The sequence below is a fragment of the Phodopus roborovskii genome, unplaced genomic scaffold (genome assembly GCF_943737965.1).
Source record: "Phodopus roborovskii unplaced genomic scaffold, PHOROB, whole genome shotgun sequence".
NCBI classification, from domain to species: Eukaryota; Metazoa; Chordata; class Mammalia; order Rodentia; family Cricetidae; genus Phodopus; species Phodopus roborovskii.
Window position 1 is genome coordinate 4,707,217 of NW_026126482.1, and position 26,584 is coordinate 4,733,800.

A 26,584-nucleotide genomic window follows, 5' to 3' on the forward strand; every position below is an offset into this window, starting at 1 on the left:
AAAGCCAGCCAGCACAGCTGTTAATAGAGATGGCTACATGCTCTATCAGAGACATTTTAAATGAGATATTAAATCTCTAATATCTTAAATACATTTAAATCTTATTTATTATGTATGTCTTCATTACTTTGAAACATGCGTGTGATTCCCACAACTTCCCAACCCAGTCAGTGTCCTGGAAGGTTCTACCCTGAGAACAGGCATGCTTATAGGTGTGAGACACAAAGGTATCGGTAATCTGACCTAAATAGATAGGAAGAAATGGCGACTAATAAGTGATTAGAAGCCTCTATTACAACCCCACAGTTCCAGCTTGAAGGGAAAGAGAAAAGCTAGTCATTTCCCACCCACCCACACCCACAGTAGCCCCTTATTTCTGTTTTAAATCTTCGAGTGGGAGGCGCTTTTCTTCCTGGAAATATAAAGACCAAGGAGTGAGTTCACCGGACAGAACAGTCCCAGCACACAAGGGAAAACCCATTCAGGGTTCTCTCTGGGAGCCTGCAAAGCAGCATGCGGGACACCCCCAGACACATAAGATCATTGACACCCACAGTCGGCAAAGATTTCAGATGCCGCCAGCAGGGGGCAGGAGTGATCAGCATCAAAGGCTGAAGCCTTAGAAGGGAGGCAGTCGGAAAGAGACAACTGAAGTTTAGAACAATACGACCTGTGACCTGCGAGGCGTCACGCACAGTTAAAAGTAAAAAGGAACAATGATGACAAACAGAACCCGAGCCCAGGGGAGAGTCAGTGTGTTGAGGGAAGGCTCTCTGCTTGGTCTGGGAATGAGCTGCTTCCCTCAGGCCCTTGGTGAAGTCTTCCCTCTCCATCCCCCACTTGCTGCATTTTAGGAACCCTGATTTTATTCACACATGTAATGCAGGACCCTGGAACCTGCTGTTTTCAACTCAATGTTAAGGAAAATGTAAGAACCACGAATGCAGAATAGTGAAGAGCCCACCAGAGGGCTATCAGTGCAACGGGCCTGTGATCCAGGCTCAAGAGACTGAGGCAGGCAGAACTCTCTGAGTTCTAGTTCAGCTTGGGCTACAGAGTGAGTTCCAGGCCAGCAGGGTTACATAGTGAGGGCAGAGGAAGAAGGGATGGAGGGTGTCGTTAAATGCCATGTTCTGTAGCTCTCTGGAGTGTTTGAGGAGGACCTGTCTTTCTAATATATCAGTTAGGAAGGGAGGGAAGAAAAAGGAAGGGAGGGAGGGGAGGGGAGGGGCAGGAAGGGAGATTATTTAAGAGCAGCCACTGGGACAGTTTTATTGGAGTTTGAAATTGAAACCCTGGGACCTGGGACATGGAGCTGTAAATCTTGGCATCTACCCAGGAGAGAAGAAGCTAAGTCAGTGGAGTTAAACGGCATGAAGGTGAGCAGCCACACTGCAGAGAAGGAAACTTTAGAGAAAGAAGCCCAGTGAGTTAGGGAAATCGTGAGCAGAAAAGAGACCGAAAGAAAGGGAAGGTTTTGTTTCTCAGAATTACTCAGAGTTGGGGCTCATGTCCGCACTAGGGCTGGGAATTCTGGGAAGGAAAAGTACATTGTCTTCTAGGATAATTGTTTCTCCCATCACTTGAGCGTGACTTAAAAGTGGATCTGCCTGCCTGAGGGGTGGTCCCTCAGCTAGGTGACCAACTTGCCCTGGTTAGGGCCCCACCCAGGTCCCCCTGGTACTGGCTCTGCAGTCAGGGCTGAAGGTGAGGAGCTGCTGTCCTTACTCAATGTGGAGCACGTGGCTTTCCCGTCAGAGCAAAGCAAAGCAAAATTCATCCGTTTCCTTAGAACCCCATGGCTCCCTGGCAGTTCCTTGAAGCGGGTGCCTCGTGGGAACACCGAAGCTCATCGCCTCCTGCCACTGTTCACAACCCTTCCTGGAATCTTCACTGAAGGACAATTGTGTTTGGGCTCTGACTCTGTGTCTGCTCTGTTCTTAGGATGAAGACCTTGAAGAGCAGGACACACTGGGAAACAGCACCGTCAGGAGCAGAGTGGTACAGAGCAAGGAACAAGGAAATGCCAAGCAGGTGGGGCAGACTTGGAGGATGGTTGGGGAACGGTTGCCATGGTGACACTGCCTCCTGCGAATGGAGTGTGGTTAGTGTGTCTAGGGCACTCATACCTTAACAACAATTTTACTTTTACAGTCTCAGAGTTCCCTGAAAGGGAAACCAGCCCCAGGCAAAAAGCCCAGTGTTGGGCCAGAGGCAGGAGCAGGGCCGGCCTGGGGTGAGGCCTCCTGGCAGAAAAAGAAGAGCCAGCTTGCCTGCGAAGGCGAAGGAGGCGCGTGAGATGCCCCTCCCTCGGTTCCACGGAGCCCAACAGCCCCTCACAAAACTTTAGCTCGCTCAAGTCTTTTTGTTTGGGGTTGAGGTTTATTGTTTTTATTTTATTGTTATTTTGTTTTTTTAAGTATTGTTTGTTTTGGGGCAACAGGATCTCATGTGACCCAAGCTGGCTTCAAACTCGATATGCAACAGAGGATGGCATTGAACTCCTAACCCTCTGACCTCACCATCCCCAGTGGTGGGATGACATGCATGGGCACTGCATCCGGCAAGGAATTCTGTGTTGTTAGATTTAGGCAGAATTTCTTCTTCTGTCACTGAAAAAAAGGGGAAGTGAGAAATTAGCCATGTAGATCACCCAGAGTACCTAAAACCGGGAAGAATTATTGCGGCAAAACTGGAAGATTAAAATTGGTCTTTCATCCAAGGGGAAAGAGTCGGTGCATCTTGGAACGTAGCCTGTTTAAGCCAGCACACCTCCTGCACGTCGATGTTGGGAATCCACTGTCCACCTTATTTACTGCTTACCTCCTTTAATATACCAAGTTTTTTCAACACGTGTCCTCCAGCAAACAGACCTGTCCACATGAAAACCACCCCGGGTGCTTACAGCAGCTTTTACGGATAATTGGCAAACCTTGAAGCAGCCCAGATGCCCATCAGTAAATCTGATAAACGGTGGTCCATCCAGACAAGTGGACGTGGTGCTGTGAATGCAGACTGTGGAGTGGAAGAGGCCAGCTTAAGGCAGGGACACCCATACCCAGTGGCATCATCCTGGAAATGGCCAGGCCGTAGAGGAATGAAGGGATAGTGGTTTCCAGGGTTTAGGGAGAAAGTGCGGGTGAGCAGAGGGAATTTTACGGCACTGAAACCATCTGTACACTACATACATCTGCTAGTTTGTGTCCAGAGCCAAGGTGCACCTGAGCGGTCCCCAGCTACAATGGCCAAGTTCTCCAGCTGAAGAATTATTGTGGAATGGAAAGAGGGAGCTATTCTGGGAACGGGATAGGTCATGGATATTTAGGAGAAAGCTCATACTGTTTACAGAAAAGCTGTCCATGGGAAGTAGCTCGGGTGCATGTGACTCTTAGGTCATCGGGACAAAGGCAATGAATGCTCTTGTGAGTCCTGAGGGGAGTGTGTCAGCCCTTGAAGGATGAAGCAGGTGTTCATACCTGCAAGCCAGGCTTTGGTTTGGCTTCAGTACTCTGGCAATGAGCTGGTTCCGTGCAGAGGGAGAATTACACAGCCTGGCTGTTAAGTTCATTTAGCCTTTCCCCAAACCAGAGCTGTGCCTACTGTTGAATGGTTACAGCAGAAACAGGAACAAAACCAGAAATGCAAACGTGTCCCCCTTTCAAAAAAACAAAAAAGGTGGTGTTGGGGTTACCGGAGGCTCCTCTGGGAGGAAAGAGATCTTATGTGTGACCCCGAATGTGTTGTGATTATAAAAGGGGGAAGTGTCCGTGCAGTAGGCGCGGTTAAAAGGACTGTTGCCTGAGTACTAAGCTGAGGAGCACAGGGCCCCTGGTGCCCAGATTCTCATTGTTCTCTCTGCTCCAACGTTTGATCTCCAGGGTGACAGGCAGATCACGATTGAGCAGGAGGAGTTTCCGGGAGACAGAGACTTTGACGACGTGGAGGGTGATGGCCAAGACGAGCATCAAAAGGGGTACAGTTCTTAAGCCAGGGACGCAGCACATCCACCCCTGTGTGTTCCATGCTTTGTCATTTTGTTTTATTCTCTTCCCAATTATTTCCCTATGCTTCGTTAGAAATTGTCACCACCTCTAGCCCCACCCACCCATCACCTCTTGGGGAAAAAAAATGAATGGCTTTTGGGGATGATAGGTGTGGTCAGGTCAAAAAGATGTTGCTGTAGTTACCTAGTGTTTGTTCTTACATTTACCCAGGACAGTCTTCTCATTAAAGGTACAAACCACTAACTAGTGGCTCCAACCCACACACAAGGAGCCAATTCATCTTCTCCATATCAGTCAATAGCAATTGAATTCTTGAAACTCACTGACATCTCAGGAGGCACCTGCTCCCCAGCCTGGTGACCCCAGGACTTCCCCGCCTTCTGGAAGGAGAGGACCAAACACTGGAAGCTGTCCTCAGGCTTCCACACTTGTTCTGTGCCACACATATGCACTCAAAATAGAAACATGTAGTGAGAATGTTTAAACTGTTGCCTTCCTTACCTTGTAGCCTTAAATCAGCCCCAAGTTTTTACAATCACGGAAGACAGGAGAGGCAGCAGGCATAACCTTGAAATTTCCATTACCACCCTCTTGCCTGCTCTCAAATGCTATGGTCATGGGTGTGAGCCATCATTCCTGGTTGAGGCAGTATCACCATCTTGATTTTGGGTTAGTAAAATGAAGCTTGAAGAAGTAACCTACCCAAAGTCAGTCCTCTTGGAAGAAAATGACCTGGAACTTCAGACCTGTATCATAATTCATGGGTCCATTTTTTTAAATTCCTATGTAAAATTTTGTTTACATTTCTGTATCTCTAAAGAACTTTTAATTATTTCCCTATTTCTTAGTGCATGTGTGTGTCTGTGCACCGTGTGTGTGCCCAGCGCCAGTAGAGGTCATCAGCTTCCTCAGAGCTGCCATTATAGAGGAGTGTGAGCCACCACGTAGGTGCCAGGAGCCACACCCAGGTCCCTCCTCAGGAGTAGTGTGCTCTCCTCACCACCGAGCATCCAGTTCCTGAGGAACTTTTATTCTTATACCTCAGAGCAATGTCTCCCACACCAGTTAGGATTGCGCTGAGAGATCTGGGTACACATGTTCCACCAAGAACATCTGCCAAACTCTGTCCTTCATTTACTGCAGGAGGCTCTGGTCCAGGGGGCTGGAATAGACTCTCGGGGAATCACGTGACCTCGGGTTCACCTGCTCATGCCACTGAAGCAGTCACCAGCTAGTTGAGAGTTGTTCAGCCTAGACAACCAAATGAATCAAGTGTCGTCTATGCCAGCAACTTTGTATTATAGGGTCAGATTGCTGTAACGAATTACACACTCTCTCTGCCACTAAAAGATCTGATAAAGTAATGCACAGTGGATGGAGGGTCTGTTAAAAGTGGCCCTTTACCAGAGCTACTTTAAAAACAAAGCAAACCACTATGTCCTCCACCGAAGGAAAAGCATTGTTGGCTTTTCCTGAACTAGACCCCGGGAAGCTTAGTCTTTACCACACTTGGATTCACCTAGTGTCTTCTAGAGTGGCATTTCAGATTCTCAGCACAGGCTCTCCTAATCATGAATACTTCCCACGGTAATGGTACCTGGTGGTACATAATGGTTACCCATCCCCATTCTGTTCTCTCCCTCAGAGCTTGGCACACTCATCCAGTGGTTAAGCCATGGCACGGCCAGTGTCTGTCTAAAATTGATGTTCCATTTCTGCTTTGAGACATGGCTTCGGAAACCTGTTTGCGCTGCTTACAAAGCCTAGCCCAGGCTTCCCACCCAGATACCTCACGTTTGGGTGTTTACCCTGTGGGTCTTTTGCTTTTTTTATGTTGCAGGTGTTTGGAAAGAAAGTATGATATGATTTGTGAGTTTTGTAGAAAGCACAGAACCATTCTTCGGCGCATCATCGGGGGCATTCTCTTGACTGGTGAGTACTAATGGGGGGTGGGGATTCTGTTGTCTTTTCTCAGGTTTGTTTGTTTGTTTTAAGTGTTTGCTTTCTGTATAAAGAGAGAGAGAGATTGTCCCTTCCCCTGGACCTTACAGACTCACCCAGACAAGTGGTGAAGTCGATCAATAAGCCCCAGAAGGGAAACCCTACACAGGTTGCTTGCCTGGGTTGTTCATGAGGCCAACCAGAATTTTTTTTGAGTCACATACTGTCTTAGTGAATTTTCTGGATACTACATTTCTCAATCGTAGAGGTCTTTCAGGTCCTGGAGCAGAGTCCAGGGTCAAGGTGCCGTGTTGACAGGGGAGGGGGGGAGCTTCGCAACGTGAGATAACACACGCTGACCTGTGTCTCTATTTCTCTATACAAAGCCACTAGTGACATCATGGCGGCTTGACCCTCAGGACCTCGTCCGATTCCTGTCACCTCCCTGAAGCTCTGCTACTGTCACTATATGAATGTGAGGATTAGGTCTCCAACACACAGACTTCAGAGGGATGCATTCAAACCATAGCACTACCTTACTCGAGGAGCTCGTAGAGCCCTTGTTATTGTGACATTTTTAGAAGAAGCACATTGGCTAAGGCAAATCCAGAGTCCCTGGGCAGCTGGCAGACTTTGCGGTGAACACAAGGTTAAACAACAACAAAAATTGATTGTAGGAGTGAATACAGGGTGAGACCCAGACCCCTTTGGCCCACACGTTAGCCTACAGGCGCATGAGAATGTCCCCTGATTTTCATCTTCCCAAAGCAAAAGTCTTCAAAGCTTGTTGAAAAAACAAAAACAAAACATTGTCTATAAAATGTGAACCTTCACATGAGCCCGTGAGGCACTCGTATAGCAACGCTACACTGCCAAAGCTGTGCTAAGGGTCAAACAGCTGGGACAGGAGCAGCCAGGGTTGGCCATCTTCCCTCTGGAAGGTCACAGTCTCCTAGGTCTGGCATTTTTCAAACTTTCCACTGTAACGAAAGTGCAACTGCAGATAATAAGTCAGTAGAAAGCATAGCTACATGGCAACACCAGTTAATGGGAGGGCACAAGCACACAGAACAAATGCCACTGAGCGTGCGGCAAGTCAGGCTTAGCCTGTGGACCGTTGTTTGTTGAGCTTGTAGAATAAGGAACTTTAATTTCATTTTATTGAGACAGGGTTTCTCTGTATACCCTGTGGAATCCCGAAGCGCATTGTGTAGAGCAGGCTGGCCTTGAACTCACAGAGATATGACTGTCTCTGTCTCCCAAGTACTGGGATTAAAAGTGTGCACCACCACACCTGGAATTCTTATCCTGGAACCTGTTCTTTAAATGGAGCAACAATGACCAAGTGTCAGGTTCCAAGAATTGAGCAGGCACTATAAAGGAGAAAAAGCAAACAGAAGACAGACAGACACCACCCTTTCTCCATCATGGTGAACCTTGGTGACTCTTTAGAAAGAAAAGCAGAAGGCTCAGCTAAAGAAGGCTCTACCTGTACCAAAGCAACCCTGCATTCGATGGGTGCTTAATTAAGCCATCCCTCATCTAAGTCAGACCCGGGCTGGAAGCCCAGGACCACTGGTTTGGTAATATTAACCATCTGAATTTGCCTCCTGGACAGGTTTCCTGGCTCTGGTGATTGCAGCCTGTGTACTGAACTTCCACAGAGCCCTTCCTCTTTTTGTGATCACCGTGGTTGCCATCTTCTTTGTTATCTGGGATCACTTGATGGCTAAATATGAGCATCGAATCGGTGAGCTCCTGTCTCCAGGCAAAAGGCTTCTCCACAGGCATTGGTTCTGGCTGAAATGGTAAATACCACTTTTCCCCCTACAGCAGTGGGAGGATGTTTGGCTCTCTCTGACACTGTTCCCAAAATGTGTTCTAAAATTCCATCCTCATTTATGGGACATTGATGCTAGAAATAACTTCAAGAGCAGTTGTCACATGCTTCCATTGGACAAACAAGAAGACAAGACCAGAGTGAGATAATGAATGTGTCATATGGAAATTATTCGAGTGGACCATCGAGCCCCTTGATTCAACGGCAAATGTCCAGAGACCATGTGGTCATCCTGATGTCTGCATTGGAGGGACACCTAGATATCTACTTACTAAAATTTAGCCAAGAATACAGGGTGGTGCAACGTTTTAGTTATGCAGGGATGTCTTTAGCTCTCTTTCCACCCTGTCTGTAGAGTGAGATCATGATCAGCTAGTAATGTCTGTCATGCCCGAGGTCAGAGAAGAGCTGCACTGCACAGTGCCATCCTTTTTCAATGCTGATTAGAGATCGGTTGATAAGTTCAAAACAGAAAGGGTTGATGGCAATGTGAGCTTGCATTTTTCCCTAGCCTTTTTCCTTATGCATAGTTCTGCATAATCTCATTACATTCTTTTACAAAGTAGAAATCAAGAATTGCACTCACTCTTGAATGTTTTCTTTCACTTATTATTTATTATTACTAGTTTACTTACATATAGTTTTCAAATAAGAAATGAAAACCAAGATGATATAACCCAGGGTTTTGTGTGTGTTGTGTGTGTGTGTGTGTGTGTGTTTTCAATGCACAATGAACATAAACATTATTTTTATATATTAAGTTGGACCAACTGGTGTCCCTTATTTGCATTTATTTTGGCTATTGAATGCAATAATTTTTAGATTAGGTTTTCATTTCCTCTCATTTCTTTCTATGCTTTTTGCTCCTTAAAAAATTAGATCTTGCTAGGCAGTGGTGGCACACAACTTTAATCCCAGCACTGGGAAGGCAGAGGCAGGCAGAACTCTGAGTTCGAGGCCAGCCTGATCTACAAAGTGAGTTCCAGGACAGCCAGGTCTACACAGAGAAACCCTGCCTCAAAAAAGAAAAACAAAACAAAAACAAAAACCCTAGATCTCTAAAATTCCCCTTGATGCTGAAGACACATCACACAAGGTTTTTTTTTGGTGGGGGGGGTTGTAAGCCATGTACTAAAATCGTGACATTTTTCTTTCCCTTATCCCATTTTATTTAGTGAGAAATATCATCTATAGTCCATGTTATACAAAAATGTAAAAGTCATGACCTCTCTGCTTACCCTTAGCTAAAGAGCCAGTGATGTTCTTTCCATCCCTGGCTGGAGAAGACTCCGATAAACGCCCTGTCTTTTTTTTTCTCCCCATGCCCTGGTTTTTGTCTTACCTCAAAGCCAGTACCAAGATGAAGACACAGTAGCTCTGACTCAGGAAAGAGCTTGTCACCTGTGGTTTCTGGCCCAGCAAGTCCGGGTGCCCTCCACATAATATATAAGCACATGAGCTTATATTAATTATAATGCTGTTGGCCAGTGACTAGCGTTTCTTATTGGCTAGCTCTGTCTTAATTACTAATCTATGTATAGCCACGAGGCTGTGACTTACCCAGTAATACCCAGCATGGTGTTATTCCTCCGCCATCTGACATCGTGACTGCTCAGCTTCTACACAGAGAGCGATTTCCTGTTTGTCCCTGCTTATATTCTGAGTCTGCCCAGCTATGTCATTTCCTGTCTATCTGTATAGACCTCCAGACCTCTATGGTTATCTTGTGGCAGATTCTGCCCAGCTATATTACTTCCTGGGATCATATGATGACTCCTCTCTATACTTCCCCAAATCCTCCTTACCTCCTAGTCCTACCTATCATACTTCCTAGTCAATCAGTGTTTTACTCATCAACCAAAAAGACAAACATATACACAGAAGAACATTCCCACCAGGGGCTTCTATTCTAGGAACGGGACTGGCTCCTGGGGACCTGACTGCCCCTCAAAGGAACCCACATCCTACAGTGACTCCTCACTGTAGGATCTCCTCTCCTTAGAGAGGGCCCTATTGGGTAGTTCTCTGCACTGGTTCTCCCCATTGAAAACCAAATGGGCTACCCTGGACCCTTCACCCACCTTTGGTCTAGTTCGTCAGGGTAGTACCTCACCACACAATGGCCTTCCTCGTTGCCATCGGAGCCATGAGTCACCTATCATGTCTACCAGACTCTCATGTAGGAAAATAGGACCCAAAGTCTAATTCAGCTCTGCTGAGGTACCCCAAATACAGAAAACATGTTCTCTCATGAAGGGAGGAAGACAACACCCATCCCCAAAAATACAAAGGAAGACGAACATGTCTCTCAAAGACCCTTTAAACAGAGACCAGACTCCGGTACGAACACCCATCCTCCTCTATGATGTTGATGGTATCTTTGAACTTGTGAGGGCCCGTGCCACAGCTGTGGGAAGCACACAGCTTCCTGGTTCTGTAGTGTGTTGTCTCATTATCCATCTTCATTTGTTACATCATGCTACTTAAGTTGTCACAGTAAAGGACAGCAGCTCCTTCCTTCCATTCTTACAGGGTGATGTGGAGCTCGCTGATCCTGGCCGTGATTTTCTGGTTGATTCTTGACACTGCCAAATTGGGCAAACAGCAGCTGATATCCTTTGGTGGACTCATAATGTACATTATCCTGTTATTTCTCTTTTCCAAACATCCTAACAGAGTAAGTACAGACTGGTTATGTACTCCAAAATAATGAATGTGAAAGAATCTAACAATGCAAATTTCCCCTCACATGAGTCATTAAGGTGGTGAGGGTGCTTGTCTGAGCTGTTTTATTTCTAGTAATCTCCAGTTACACAAGTAAAACATTCCTTTACTGTTAAACACACGGGAAAAGTCATTCCTTTGATCCATTGCACAGTCAATCTTGTATTTCTTTAGTTTTGAGACAGGAATTATCTACCCCATGCTAGCCTCAAACTCTCTCAAGGATAACCTTGAACTTCTTACCCTCCTTCTTCTTCAGTGCTGGAGTTCAAAGCAGGTGCCACAATGCCCAGTACAGGGGCCTGAGGGTGGAATGGAAGGGTCTGCACATGCTAACTAAGCCCTCTGCCCACAGAGATATATCTCCAGCCTTTAATCCTATGCTTTATAAAAATTCTGCTTATGATTTGGGCTCTTTCATTCCTAAAATTTGTCCTTATACATTCCTTCCATGTTGTATCCAATTCTCACCCACCCCCCTTTGTTTAAATTAGCATACAGCCCATGAGATGGGTATGAATTCTGAGACTAAAAGCTTTTACCTGCAAATCTCAATGCAGGCTGTAGAAGTTCTTTCTGGCTAAAAGGATGACCCACAGAAAAAGCATTCAGCAGAGACCAAGTTGACCTAATACAATGAAAATGATTTGCCCTGCTCATAAGGCCACCTCCATCAATCCAAAGTTTTTAGGTCACTCGCTTCTGCTCTGAGATAAATGTAGATGACAATCCATTTCTTGTCATCCTATGTCTGCATTAGAAGTCATTGCTCCCTTTATTGTGGAACAAGAGTCCCTCAAGTAGGCAGAATTTCATCCAATTCACTTATAAATTGCCAGACAAACAAGCTCTGAACACAGAAAACTCAATTTCTACCTTTCCATTTTCCAAGTGGAAAAATAATTGTACATGTAATATTTACAATTTTTGTCTCACAGATGATACTTTGTGTCTAGATCATCAGGATTTCATAGTTACACATTTTCTCAGGTTTTGTACCAAGGTTTATAAAGAGTGGATGCAGCCCTGACATACATGTACGCATATATATATATATATATATATATATATATATACACATGCATGCATGCATGCATACACACTTTCATACATACTACAGAATGGTTCTGTCTAAAGGTTCTCTGAAGTCTCTCCTGGTATTGAGTGGTGGGTAAATGCAGACTTGCAGCTGCCTGTGGTAGTGAGAATGAGTGATGGCTGAATGTCCAGCTCTAAATAAGACATTTATGACATCCCCTCAGATGCTCATAGAACACCGTGGAGGAGACGGCAAGAAGAAAGGATAGACCCAGAGACAAGGAGAAAGGTTTTGAAATACCATCCATCCTAGGCATGACACAACCATTGCATCGTGCTTACTTGTATGGGTTCTATCTTGTTTCATTGTTGCTTTCACAAAATACCTCAACAAAATCAACTTCAGGAAGAAAGGGCTTATTTTGTTCACAATTCCATCATTGTGGGAAAATTAAAATGGCAGGTGCTTGAAGCAGCTAGTCACATTATTCACCTTCAAGAGCAGAGAGCAAGAAACCAGTGGATCCATGCTTGAGCTCAGTTCCCTCCTCCACCCTTACACAGCTCAGCAGAGCCTGTGTAGGCAATGGTGCCACCCACAGTAGGGAAAACCTTCCCACAGCAATTAATGTAATAAAGATAACACCTAAGGAATATGGCCACAAGTCAACCTGATCCTTCACTGAGACGCTTCCCAGATAGTTATATGTGTGTCAAATTCATGATTAAAATCAACGGCCACAGAATTGATAGATACTACTCGTAAATCCTGGCAGAATCAAGGTCATTCATTGTCTTCATTTGTGTGCCCACCGCTGAACCCACCAGACTCAATGGATAGCTCCAAATCCATGGTCACACAGATGACCCTGTCTAAAGTCAGTGAGTTATGAAACAGAGCAAATTGGAGTGTGAGAAAGAGGTCTGTAAGGATAAACAGGATAGACGGGGTGGGAGAGATAGGCAAGGCTATCGAGGGAGAGTAATCAGCATAATCATGTACATGTGTGAAATTGTCAAAAAAACAAATTTAACCAATTGGAAAAAAGTCCTCTGCTCCTGGCTGTTTGGGCATCCCCAGTCACATGTGGAAACACTCATAAGGGGACAGTGGCCCCTTGGACATCTATGTTGAGGTCACCACTAACTTTCTAATAAGGTTAACTACAAATGAAAGGGTCTGTTGTCATTTCTGAAAGCTTAGTCTCCAAGTGCCCAATGCTGGTTGTTCATTTAAGCCTCATTACAATGGTGAAGTTAGCACAATATTTAACAGCCTCCACCTTTCTCTGCAGGTTTACTGGAGGCCCGTCTTTTGGGGAATTGGATTGCAGTTTCTTCTTGGGCTCTTAATTCTGAGGACTAAGCCTGGATTTATTGCTTTTGATTGGCTGGGAAAACAAGTTCAGGTGAGCAGTTCAAAAGACAAGCTGGGTTAGCTGGGACAGATGGTCAGGAATTCAAATTCAGCCTTGGCTATAAGGAAGGTGGGAAGCCAACCAGAGCCTCACTACTCCTTGTCAAAAAAAAAACAAAAAACAAAAAGAGAATTCTTTGTGTTCTTCTACTCCTTCATATTTGGATGTAGCACTCAGAACATTTTTTTAAGTAGATAATTTATCTGTAATATTGTACTCTTAGATTAGCTTCATAGCACAAATCAGGCTTGCTGCTTGTGTCAAATATACTCATCTATGTAGTTGATTAAGCCTGCCTCTGCCCCCTACCTGTGTCAACCATGACCGTGCCCTTATTCCCATTGCTCCATCACTGCCCAAGGGGTGCCACACTTCTGAGATAGCTCCCCAAAATAAAGAAAAGGCTTTCGTCTGCATCTGGTGGTAACTAGGGTCATCCTCATATAGCGCCCAGGGTTTATGGGAGCCCATGACCCCAGTCAGAACAAGTCAGACTAAGTATCAGATTCATGAGTTTACTGGCCCTCATCCATCCTCTGCAGACCCTCAGGTTCGCCTGTGGTCTGTAGTAATGATTGATGGTTTGCAATGACCTCTCTCCTTCTCAAACTCAGACTTTTCTCGGGTACACTGATACTGGAGCTATGTTTGTCTTCGGTGAGAAGTACACAGACCACTTCTTCGCGTTTAAGGTAACTAACACCTTTCTGTGCCTGCCCATTGTAAGGAGTAAGGTTTTTCCTGCCGATCTGGATCCACCATGGCGCCAGCCCCAATTAACACACTGAGATTCTGTGTTTGATATAAAGCTGTTGGACAGTTACTTGCTTCATATCGGCTAGCTCTGTCTTAATTATTAACCCATTTCTTAATAGATTAATATCTAAGTATTTCCACGTGGTCTCATCTTACCAGAGAGTGGGCCCGGACCTCTGTTCTCGCCAGTCTCTCCATGCTGACTCCTCCTATCTACTTCCTTGAATCCTCCTTGTCTCCTAGTCCCGCCTACCTTGCTTTCCTATTGGCCAACAGTGCTTTATTCATTATCCAGGATGAGAAACATATTTACAGAATGGCATCTCCCATCATCTCCTCTTTTCTGTCTAAATGAAAGAAGGGTTTTAACCTTAATATAGCAAAATATATCACACAACAGTTATCAAATAAGAATCACAGTTAATAATATTTAGTCCATTAACATTTAGCAAGATTTGAAGAAAATATTCCATCATCTATCCTATCTTTGTGAGTCTAAAGTCCTATATGTAACTTATCTTTAAGCCTAACTAAGGAAAACTATAACCATAACTATCTGTCTTCAACTCCCTCAAAGACCACAGAAGGATAGTATATAAACTCTAGAAATGACAGAGACAACTCTCCTGGTCAGTCACCTGAAGTTCTTCTGTAATGTTCCATCTTCAGCCCATAGGCCATAGTGTGTCTGGCAGACTCCTCAGCAAAGCAGGAAACTTTAAACTGTCCGCCTGTATTGGCAGTTTGTTAGTCACTTTTCTCTGTGTCCTACAGACTGTCTGACAGACTCTTCCATGAAGCAGGAACCCTGTAGCAATGTCCACCTTCTATCAGCAGTCACTTTCCTGGGGTCCTGCATGTCCAGTTTATACAGCATAAAGTCAAACAGTCCAGACAAGAGCAGTATCTTGTCCAAATGGCTAGTCTTGCCATATTGAAAGCAAACTTCATAACCCATTTCTTCAATGTCCATTTTCCTTTCTGACACAGGTGGTGTTGCCAGGATCATTTATGTCTCACTGTCAAGAAAAACCCTAAACCATTTTAAATGCCATATTCTGCAGGTCTTTGAAAGTTTTGAAGAATGCCTATTTATCTCAAATGCATGTCTGTATATCGAGAAATCTTAACTAACTTAACTATAAGATCTGACTATCATAGGTACTATCTATAATCTGTATTGAATTATACATTACATTTCTAAATGAGGCATATAAACACAATGCCTAAACAAAAGGGGAAATATACATATCACAAAATTGACCTTAAATTGTATCAATAAATGAAAATCCAAAAACGAAGTATTCATATCTATACCATAATCCCCTTTTTTACCTTTAAAAAGATTGGTTGTGGTCATTAACCATTTATAACCAAGCCCACTTAAATGAAAACAAACATTTGTAAACAACATTTGGGAATTTGGGCGTCGTTCTTTCCAAACTGCTTCCTGCTGATAGGGGGCGCTGTCATGGGGATCCCTTTAAAACGTAAAGAACACTAATGCTGAGACAAAATGTGTTTTTAGGGGTATTATTAATAGATTTTTCTAAATTAGCTCTTGCACAATCTTACTGACATCTTGCCTCTGACCAATTAGCTATGGAATAGTGGGGAAGGGCGAGGGGTAAGGCAGGGGCAGGCTCCAAGAAGGGGGCCATTACTTCTGCATCACATACATACAGTGCCCACAGAGACCAAAAGTGGACGCTAACTCCCCTGGGACTGGAGGAGTCACAGGCAATCGTAAGTTGCCATGTGGGTGCTGGGAACTGAAACTGTGTCTTCTAGAAGAGCAGCGAGTGTCCTTAACCACTGAGCAATCTCTGCAGTCCCTGACTTCCTCGTCTTCCCAAAGACTCCATCCCAGACTCAACGCCATTGAACTTAGGAGATATTTAAATATCCACCACGTGAACTTTAGGAGACTGTCCAGAGGGCGGGTGCTTGATGGAAGCCGTCTTCTGTTCAGAGGGACTTTGCTTCTATTCTGACGCTTCTAGGGCCAAGAGGGAGGCAGAGGGGAAGCTTAGTAGCAAACTCAGGGTACTCTTTGCACTGGCCAGTGACCACGTTTGTGCCCCCGCCCTGCCCCTAGATCCTGCCGATCGTGGTTTTCTTCAGTACTGTGATGTCTGTGCTGTACTATGTGGGCCTGATGCAATGGGTCATCCGAAAGGTACTGTATAGCCCCTCTCGCTTGAACTCACACTTTTCTGTGTGCCTTGGCTGAGGCAGCGTGAGCTTAGGTTCAAAGCGCTAACCCTGTTACGCAGGTACTGACAATACACAGTCTCTCCTCCGCCTCCATCTACGTTCCTAGATCCAAACCCGTAATCCTTCATGTGTCCCTGTCAAGAACTTTACCTCAGGGACCTTCAAAGGGACTTAGGCTTGCAACTCACTGGATGTCTCCATGAAACCATAGAAACCATTCATTCTGCAGTGCGGGAGCAGAGACCAGATGGCTGCCCAGAGAAGCTGCTCTGCTGTCACCTTGCAGTTCTCATAGTCACAGCTCCCCACCGGGTACCCAAGGTCGTCCAGGCCTTGCAGGTGGCACATAAATAGAGACAATAAGAAGTTGCTTTCTCTCTGGAGAGAGTTTTATGTGCATAGAATTTTTTGAAGCAAGTTAGTCATCTTCTTGATGCCCAACAATTGAATTCTCATCTTCATCAGTACATAAGGGTGCTAGAGAACATTTTTGTTAAGAACAATTTCTGCTCTGAATTTGGTTGCCATCACTTATAACCAGGGGCTCACAATCAGCTCCACTGACTGACACCCTCTTCTGGCCTCTGTAGGCACCTACACACGCATGGCCCACAGCCACACAGAAGCATACACACACATAAATAAAAAGTAAGGGAGGGTGTCAGGCAGAAATAAATGCCTAGAAAGCAAAACAGAGGGAGACCAACTGAGTCCCCAGGTATTCTCAAAGGTGCCTTCTGACAACTTCTGGCCTCCCATTAGGCTCCACCCCTTAAAGGCACAACTTCCTAATAACACTGTGGCTGAGGACCAGGCCTTTAATATGTAGGCACTTTGGGGAGGGCCCTCTCTGGCTCTAAGCATCCCACAAAGCCACCACAAAAGTAGGACCCCCCCCCAAACATGCTCGTTTGAATTCAGGAGGGAAAACACCTTCGGCCCCAGCCATCTTCCATCTTAGTACTCCCTGTGGGCTGGCCCTGACTAGCTGCTCCGTGCCTTAGCTGCCTCTTCTGCAACACAGGGAACGGCAGAGATCTGCTCCAAAGAGCCATAAATAGATGGGTTACTCGGGTCTGTTGCTCACAGTCGTTCTGAGACCACAGAAAAGCAATCATTTATCCATTACTTCTATTTAATCTACAGAAACGACTTCTATATTGCTCAAAAGCAGATACAATGATGCAGAATTGGTAGATTGGCTCTGTGGCTGGAGGAGTTTCACCCATGTTCAGCCCATTGCCAACCTGCCATTGGTCTTAAAGACCTCAGGGTCTTAACTAAGGTCCGATTTTTAGCCGACTGTTAGGTCTGCTGTATAAATAGTTCTTTGCTGACTTTTTCCTTTCCTCCTTTTAGGTTGGATGGCTAATGCTTGTCACTATGGGGTCATCTCCCATTGAGTCTGTAGTTGCTGCCGGCAACATATTTGTTGGACAAGTAAGTTGTAATAACAGAAACAAAGCAAAGCCAAGCAGTAGGGATGCGCTTTCCAAAATAGATGAAAACGAGCTCATCGATGCATAATCTCTTTAGGGTAGAATGAAGAATATAAAATAAGAAATCCCTAGTATTGCATGCGTGTGTGTGTGTGTGTGTGCGTGTGTGTGTGTGTGTGTGTGTGCACGCGCGCGCGCGCGTGTAAAGAGAAAGGGAGGGAGGTCATGTTAGCACAGAATTGAGTTATTGAAAAAGCTCAGAGAGAGAACACAATTATTTTAATCAAACCATGGGGCTTTTCATGTACACGTTCTCCACAAACCTTTTATCCATAAAAGCCTTTGGTCAGCTCTGAAGAAGCTTGTAGCTGTTCATCTCAGATGGATTTCAGTGCCTTTGAGCTGCAGATAGTGAATAGGGGACACCTCACATTCTTCACTGCGATGCCTGTGACAATGAGAAAGACAGAAAAGCCACCCACCAACAGTCCTACAGGTGCATCAACAAACCTCACCCCCACGTGCCCAGCCATCTACCTTCCCCGAGCCTGCAGAAAATGCTTTCAGATTTTTTTCTTCTCATCAAAGATAAACTTTTAGGTTATGATTCTCATTTCCCCAACCCATCCCATGAATAAATACACTTTTCCCCGAAGCCCATTTAAACAAAGAAATGTAATTCCTCAACATTGGAGCAACCGTAAGGAATGGGCAGGTTAGGAATTGGCTATGAGCGCCACCACTCGGGACACATAGCTTCAGGGAAACTGGAATCACACAATGAGGCTGGGGGAATGCTGCCAGCAACACTGCCCAAAGAAAGTGGACTTGAAGCAAACTCACGCCACGGGGAAAATAGGTGGCCCCAAAACCCAGGCTTCCGACTGCTCCAGGCAGACTGAGACTTCTCTGTAAAGCTGGCTCATGAGCCTGAAGCAGTCTTCAGTATGTGTGTGGTGGCAATGCTCCCTTCTCTAGGAGTTGAAATTATAATAATTACAGTCATAAAATCTCTTAGGACTAATTAAGGCACCATCTTGAGATGATTGCTCGTACCTGTGGGGCAGAAGGTCTCACATACTGGGCTCCTATTTAGTCTATAAATTGAGACTCAACACATTCAATCTCACAGAATAGTTAGGACTAATGAGCAGAAAATTGTAAAATTGCACGCATGCTTCTGTGGCGCTCAGTTTGATGGTTAATGTGCCCAAAGTGCTACTATTATTGATGGAGAGCCCCACGTTGTGGGCTGCCTGCCCCCTGTAATGAGATTCAAGCCTGTTTCCCTGTACCCTGGCCGGTCAGTCTCAATTATGAAAGGGCCTATAGGCACCTGGCCTATCCTTTTTTCTATAATGGTCTCTATTTCCACAAAACATGTCTGTCAAGATCAACCTGGAAGACAGAAAGTTTCAGGGGTTTGGGAATCCCAGACTACCAGGTGGAGTTATTTGGCCATTCCTCAGGAAGGGTTCCCAAGTCCTCCCAGCATCCAGCCCAAAGCTGGGTGCAGGACTGTTTTAATAGGCCCACATATTACAAGATTCACCCAGGCTACACATGCACGCTGATGTAGAGTTCAAATGACCAGGACACCAATGGCGTGGGCATGTTGCAAACGCTGGAGGCATCTTGGGCACACATGTTCTCTGCGGTAGGAATGTTTGGGATATGATTAACTCACACAAAATTCGATCCCTTCTTTCCTATTGCTGTGCTGCTTTTCTTCTTATTTGTAGTCACCACTCAGTGAGACCCGGAAACTGTTCCATGTTAAAATATGATAAGAGTTGCCCCCAGTCACTTTAGCATTTGAATGAAGGGACCCCAAGGAGTCAGACACCAGAATCACCTGGGAAGTAGAGACTGGGGGGAGGGGGAAGCACCCTCAGAGTTCCTGATTCCAGGTGGAGAACTTGCATTTCCAGAGTTCCTGGTGACTGCTGGAGACAGTCTGGGCGTCTCTCTAATAACTGCAGCAGGGAATATAATGTTGAGCACCAGATAGCTAACATTTAACATTTGTTTCCAGACAGAGTCTCCACTACTGGTCCAACCATATTTACCACATGTCACCAGATCAGAGCTCCACGCCATTATGACAGCTGGCTTCGCCACGATTGCAGGGAGCGTTTTGGGTGCCTACATCTCTTTTGGAGTAAGAACTTTTGGAATATAATCAACTCCTGCTTCTTATTTATTGTTCCTTTTTCTTTCTCGTTGCGGATGGAAAATGTTGTCATCATGACATAGTGACCCCAAGGAGATTGAGGGCTTGGCTTTCATATCCCTGCCACCATCCTATAATTATGTCTAGCCACAACAAAGTGGAATTATAAGTTACTTTATCTAAAATTTTCAATCTGGAGGGGAAAACAAAGCCCATTGTTGACATCGGCAAAAACAGCCTAAACCAGTGGTTCCCAATCCTTGAGTCCCAACCCCTTGGGGGTCTAATGAGCTTTTCACAGGGATCATCTTAGACCCTTGGAAAACACAGGGATTTATATCACAATTCATAACAGTAGCAAAATTACAGTTATGAAATAGCAATGAAAATAATTTTATGGTTGGGGGTCAGCACATGAGGAATTGTATTAAAGGGTTATAGTATTCGGAAAGTCATGAGAACCCTGGTCTAAACTATAGCAAACTATATACCATGAGCCAAATCTGGGTCCTGCTAGAGTTTTCTAGAAGGCTTTATCATCCTGCTTCGAATAACCTGATCAAGAAAATCCCTCACAGGAGTGGTCTGAGGCCTGGGTTCTAGTTTCTGTTAGATGCAGTGTCTTAGTTAGGGTTTCTCTTGCTGTAAAGAGACACCATGACCATGGCAACTCTTATAAAGGAAAACATTTAATTTGGGTGACTTACATTTTCAGAGGTTTAGTCCATTATCATCATGGTGGATTATGGCATCATACAGGCAGACATGGCGCTGGAGAAGGCGCTGAGAATCCTGCATCTTGTAGGCAACAGGAAGTGGTCTGAGAACTGGGCCGAATCTTGAGCATAAGAGACCTCAAAGTTCACCTCCACAGTGACACACTTACTTACACTTACACACTTACAAAACCACACCTACTCCAAAGACCTCCTAATAGAGCCGCTCCCCATGGGGGCCATTTTCCTTCAAACCACCACATGGCCACGTTGACAACCAAGACTAGCCCTCACAGTAGGGATAAAAATCTGTTAACAGTTCCAGTGTAGGGCAGGAGAGAAGGACATGAGGAAAGGCAAAATCATTTACAGGACAAAGGGTGAGTTAAAATGGTGCTGAGACAGAAAGGGTTTCAAGAGAGAGAAGAGGCAGGAAGAGTAGAGGCTGTCTCTGCACACGGCCAGAGGCCCTTCTTCCATGATGCCCGCATCTGAACTGAGGCTGTGACAAAATGTGGGCGGTAGGTAGGGGCCCGCCGAAAGTTCATCCTGGAGAATGCTGACAATGCTTACAATTCTCATCCCAAACAATCAGGTTTAGGTTTGTGCTTTTCCCAAGCAGGTGTCAGGTGACACCTGACTCCCAGGGCCTTAGAACTGGGCACAGTGGGAGCGGCTGTTCTTGCAGACTCCAGAAGGGATCGGCCTCTTCTCCTCACAGGTGTCATCCACACATTTGCTAACAGCCTCTGTCATGTCAGCACCGGCGTCCCTGGCTGTGGCCAAGCTCTTTTGGCCCGAAACAGAAAAACCCAAAATCACCCTCAAGAATGCCATGAAAATTCAAAGTGGGTAAGTCGACTCATTACCTAATTAACAACCGCACAGGCTGGGAACGCCAGATTCAGCGTTGATGACGGGAAGAAAGCACAGCCCATGTTGGCATTAGAATTACACTTCATTTCCCAGTGACTTCTTAGAGTTTAAGAAACAGAACGAACTCCCCTTTCAATGCTCAGGAAAGCCTTTCCGGACATCTGCTTCCAAAGTGTGTCCCTTGTGAAGGTGCTTACGTAGACACATCACTGAGTTCACTGAGCTCTACTTTAGCACTGTTGAGAAGTCACAAAATGGCTGTTTCAGGTCCCGCATGAAACTAACAAACAAAACTGCTTCATCTTTCTCTGTGCTATGCAAAAGAGATTTATAAAAAACCTCAGAGGGATTGCAGGAGCTAAGATATTTGTGTCTCATTAAGTCATAATTCAGCCAACATGTGTCTGAGCTCCATCCCTGTTCACATGGAAATAGTCTGGGAGTATGAAAGCAGCTTGTCAAAAGGATTAAATAGAGGGTGGGCATCCCTAACCCAGAACTCTGCAATCAAAACTGCTCTGAAATCCAGGGCACTGGGAGTCCCGTCACGATGCCACAATTGGGAAATGCATGCATTCAGCTTTGCTTTAATCACGGGTTATTTAGAACATTGTACAGGGCTTGCAGGAGGCGCAGCAGGTAAGGCCACTCGCCATCCAGGCCTGGAGACCTGATCCCCAGAGCCCAGGTAAAGGTGTAAGGAGAGAAGCTACATGCTCACATCATGCTCACAGGGAAAGCAATAGCAGATAACCATGTATTTAATTACCCTTAGTTCCTGTGGATTAGGTACATAGGAAATACCAATTAATACAGTTTCCTTTTAAGCCTTACCATCCTCCCGCAAGACTCCTTGTTGTGGATAATGCAACTATCCCAAACACCAAAGCAGGAAATGCTTTTGGTCCAGATGATTGGGATTAGGGATGGCCCCCTGAAGGTTCCACTTAGAGTCAGAGCCAGGAAGAGTTGCTTGGTGTGTGTTATACATGTGGGTGAACGGTTAAGAAAGTGGGGTAGACTTCTGAGATTACAGGGGTTATGGGAGATCAGAGAAGACCCAAGTGGGGTTCAATCTCAACATGGGGTCTCTTCATGTAACCCTGGCCTGGCTGTCCTGGAACTCTCTCTGTAGACCAGGCTGGCATTGAACTCACAGAGATCGGCCTACCTCTGCCTCCCGAGTGCAGGGGTTAAAGTGACTCAATCTTAAATGGAGAGGCAGTGAATGAGCTTTCTTCCAACGGCTCGTTTTTTAGAGCCAGGATAAGTTGTGAATATCCCCTGGCGGGTACTGTTGACAAATGGTTTGAAATTTCTCTGTGTTTGTCGCTCCTTGGTTTTTTCCTGTTTTTATTATAAATGCCCCCAATTTAAAAAGCACTGTTGGGTTAGGGCTGTGAATGGGTCTGTGTACTTAGCATGCAGGATTCACTCTCCACCGCCAAGGGAAAGGTAATGCAGCCTTGGAGTCCCACATCCCCGCCACTGAGGGTAACGGTTCTGAGCCTCACGGTGATTTTGAGGCTGTAAGAGACTGAGTACTTTGACCAAGGCATTCGACTAAGGGTCACCTCGTGTGTGGCAAACCTGACGTGGCAGATGCTGTGCTGGAGCATCTATCTCTCCAGAGATACTCTGTGGTAATTTTGGAATTCCCATTTCTTGATGAAGTGATTCCAGAAATCTCCTGGAGGCAGCAACGCAGGGCGCATCCTCGTCCATCCCTCTGGTAGCAAACATCGCCGTGAATCTGATCGCCTTCCTGGCCTTACTGTCTTTTGTGAACTCAGCCCTGTCCTGGTTCGGAAACATGTTCGACTACCCACAGCTGAGTTTTGAGGTATGATTCTGTCATGTTTTGTTTCTGACCATCTGTGTTTAAAAGTAAGTGTAGAGGCTGGGCGTTGGTGGCTCACGCCTTTAATCCCAGCACTGAGGAGGCAGAGTCAGGCGGATCTCTGTGAAAGTTTAGAAGCCAGGTATGGTAGCTCATGTCTTTAATCCTGTCACTTAGGAGGCCAACATAGAAGACTTGGCATGAGTTCAAGGCTATAGAGGGAGACCTTGGGGCCCTCAGCTGCAGCCACTAAGAGCACCACCTGTGCACATTCGCTGCGTCCCCTGCTTTAGCCTGCTTTGTATGCTATAACAGAACACTTGATCAGGAAGCAGGTTTGTTTAGCTTGCCATTCTGAAGGCTACGAACATCCTCTATCAGGGGATTATATCTGGTGAGGATCACACGAAGACCCATGGGTGACAGAACCAAGGAGCTGACCCCTCCTCAAACAAGCACTATCTCAGATTAGCCCATTCCACCGAGAATTAACTCATGTGATATCCCAAGAAAGATGCTCATTGGTTTTTTAAGCATGGGAATCAAGCCTTGACGCCAGTTTGTTGAGGACTAACCATGTGCTCCTGAGATATGGAGATGGGCGGCTGGATGGAAGGGGTTCCTAGTGCCCAGGAGAGGCAGGATCAATCCAGTCACGAGGGGGCGGCATGGCCGAATTAGAGGCAAGCCACCATTTAATCGGTGCCGATGCCCCTGTGTCTCGCAGCTCTTTTGTTCCTACATCTTCATGCCACTGTCCTTCATGATGGGGGTCGACTGGCAAGACAGCTTCATGGTGGCCAAACTCATAGGCTACAAGACATTCTTCAATGAATTTGTGGCGTATGACCATCTCTCGAAATTGATCAATTTGAGGAAAGCTGCTGGACCCAAATTTGTGAATGGCGTGCAGCAATATATGTCGGTATGTGCAATTCTCTATCGCGTGATTGCAACCTGTTCCGAACCCGGTTGGGAACTTGAGTTCTGTCCCCACAGCGGCACAGAACAACCCAAAAACTTAACCTTGTAGCGTTCATAATGAGCACAGCATAACTTTGGGTCATGTTTCCTCGACTGTGTGATGTGTGTGTGGAGAAAGAAAGGGAAGGAGAGAGAGAGAGGTGGAGCTTTTAAAGACGATAACCACAGGCCTAGGGCCACAACCGGCATCAGTGCGCAGCTTACCCATTGTCCTCTGTGCTCAGAGTGGTGGGGGGCTCAGGCATTGAGGGCACCACAGGCCTCTGCTGGTCACCCTCGTGTTACGGTGTTACGGTGACACAATGCCAAAACGGGCAGGATCACCTGGGCGCACAGTTTCCAGCGTTTCAGCTCACGATCCCCTGGCCTTGTGGCTCTTCTGTACGAATCTGTTCATCGAGCATACATCGGGGAAAGTTCACCACAAAGCAAGTGGGAGGTGAAGGGACAGAAGGGGGCGTAGGGTGTGGTAGAATGACCCAGTTTCCTGTACTGGGCCTGACTTCCTGCCCTAGCGTGCTTTTCCGTTGCTGGGATAAACTCCATTGGGGAGAGAAGAGGGTTACTTCTGCCTGCGCTTCCCGAGAGTTCCTCACTGACAGCAGCCAAGGGGAGGAACCTGGGGCAGAGCCTGGCTGGCCCCAGGCTCACTCAGCCTTTTTCACACAGCCCAGGCCCGCTGCCTGGGAATGGTACCACCCACAGTGGGCTGAGCCTTCCCACATCAATCAGCAAGGACGGAAAAACCCACAAACACGCTGCAGGCCAATTAATGTAGGTAATTCTTCAGTCGGGGGTCCCTCTTCCCAGGTAGATTAGCTGTCAAGCCCGCTTAAGGCTCCACCTTCAGCACAGAGGTCTTTGGGAAATACTCAGGAGCCAAAGAATAGCAGGTCTTTCCTTCTCGGAGTTGATGGCTGACTGTGAAGGCCTCTGCCAGCACCATGGGTTCCTAGAAGCTGACTACTGTCACTCTGTTCCTCGTGTCCTCAAAAGATGAGGAGGCACAGTTGCTGCTGTAAAAGGAGAAGAGGAGATAAGGCCCTGACCCTGTGGCTGGAAACCTTGGGTCAGTCACTCATGGCTTCCTTCTTGGGCTTTGATGGAGTGAGGAACTTAATCTGCATGAAGACCTGTTTGCAGCTGAATGCACAACTTATTTCCCTCCAAAGATCAGAATCCTCACATAAAGAAACGAACAGAAGCGAATATTTCTAACCATCCCCATCTCTCTCAAACAACCCATTTGGAGTTAATGTCCCCAGCATTAAAGCATATTGCCAAGTATGGAGATACTCACCCCAGAGACCAGCACTTCCTCCCTGGACTTTCAAAAACCAAACAAATAGATCATATAAGTGGAGTCACCTCCCAGGGCATCCTCATGCGAATGATTTTGTGGTCAGGGGCACTGTGCCCCCCAAATCTGATAGGAACGGGCGGGGTCCATGGGTCTCCTCTCCTCACTGTTCATTTTCCAGGTAACCTAACGGCAGGACACGGACAACTTTCTTCATTGTCTGGATGCCATCTAAAGCAGTTTGTTTCCCTGCCCAGAGTAAACAATAGGCTAAATTAACTGACATGTTTTCTACTTCTCCGTTGCCAGGAGAAGTGCTTTTGTTAATGAGCAGAGCAAGCTGCCAGTTCTGGCAGTACTAATTGGTTCTCTGGAAAGCCTGTCGGAAAGGCAGAGCCCCAACTGCAGAGCTGATTGCATTTGGGAGTGAGCCCAGCTGAAGGCAGACACGCAGGGTCCATGAGAAAACAGCCCAGCGGCCTCTGCTACTGTCGAGTCACAGTGGGAAAAGGAGTTGCTCCAAATTTCTGAGCATCTTGGCTCACACACAGGAGACTGTTATCTTCTCAGCTCGGCCCATCTCGCTCCACTGCATAATCATTTACCTGTGGGGGCAAAAGACGGTAGTATGGTCTCAGCCTCCTTCTCCGCTGCTGATAAATCCGTCCGCAGTGGGGTCTGCACACACTCTGCTGGACCCCTGTCAGAGACAGGCTAGCGGGCTCTGGTGGCTGAGACATGAGACGTCTCCTATGGGGTCTGGTCAGGGTGCTGCATCCCTTCCCCAATCTGCTTTGTCCAGAAACCCCTCTGTCCTGGTCCTGATGTGATGCTAATACCTCCATTCACCATATTTACTGTGGCAAGCGCAGAGGTGGTGCCAGGCAGTGGTGTGGTTTTTAGTGACCACCAGGTGTGGTTATCCTGTGTTCACACTCAGTACGGAGTCGAACGCTGTTTGCGAAATGGTGTGTCCTGGGTCAAGGGTCAGTCTGGAAATCCACTGTTTAGTATAATGTGGAGTAACAATCACAGAGCAGCCCTCAGCTTGACGTCAACAGTGCCTTTGCCCGGCTGGATGTGCTCCAGAGAAGCAGAGTGCCAGTGTACTCTGGAGAAGCAGTGTGTGCTCGGGAGAAGCTGTGTCTCACCAACGTGCAGAAACTTCCGTGCTGGGTTCTTCATCCTGAGAGACAGTCCTCAGACATGCAGCCTTGAGGAGGAACACAGCCAGCCCCATATGCTCCCTTCTGCTCACTCACTTCTGCCTTCCCGTTACCCCGGGAAAGGCTGCACACTCTTACATTTGCAACTGGGC

At 46.2% G+C, this 26,584-nt stretch overlaps 1 protein-coding gene across 1 annotated transcript in view; it reads left to right on the forward strand.

Annotated features, from left to right (window-relative positions):
* The window catches only part of Slc28a3 (solute carrier family 28 member 3), a 49,460-nt gene that overhangs the window by 18,377 nt on the left and 4,499 nt on the right, over positions 1-26,584 (forward strand). Inside the window, exons 2-14 of the mRNA XM_051194540.1 lie at positions 1,945-2,034; positions 3,879-3,973; positions 5,845-5,936; positions 7,564-7,753; positions 10,318-10,462; positions 12,843-12,956; positions 13,580-13,657; positions 15,820-15,900; positions 17,298-17,378; positions 19,413-19,538; positions 20,988-21,118; positions 22,817-22,985; positions 23,710-23,907. Of these exons, the coding sequence (XP_051050497.1) occupies positions 1,945-2,034; positions 3,879-3,973; positions 5,845-5,936; positions 7,564-7,753; positions 10,318-10,462; positions 12,843-12,956; positions 13,580-13,657; positions 15,820-15,900; positions 17,298-17,378; positions 19,413-19,538; positions 20,988-21,118; positions 22,817-22,985; positions 23,710-23,907 (1,590 nt within the window). The remainder of the gene's footprint in view (positions 1-1,944; positions 2,035-3,878; positions 3,974-5,844; positions 5,937-7,563; positions 7,754-10,317; positions 10,463-12,842; positions 12,957-13,579; positions 13,658-15,819; positions 15,901-17,297; positions 17,379-19,412; positions 19,539-20,987; positions 21,119-22,816; positions 22,986-23,709; positions 23,908-26,584) is intronic.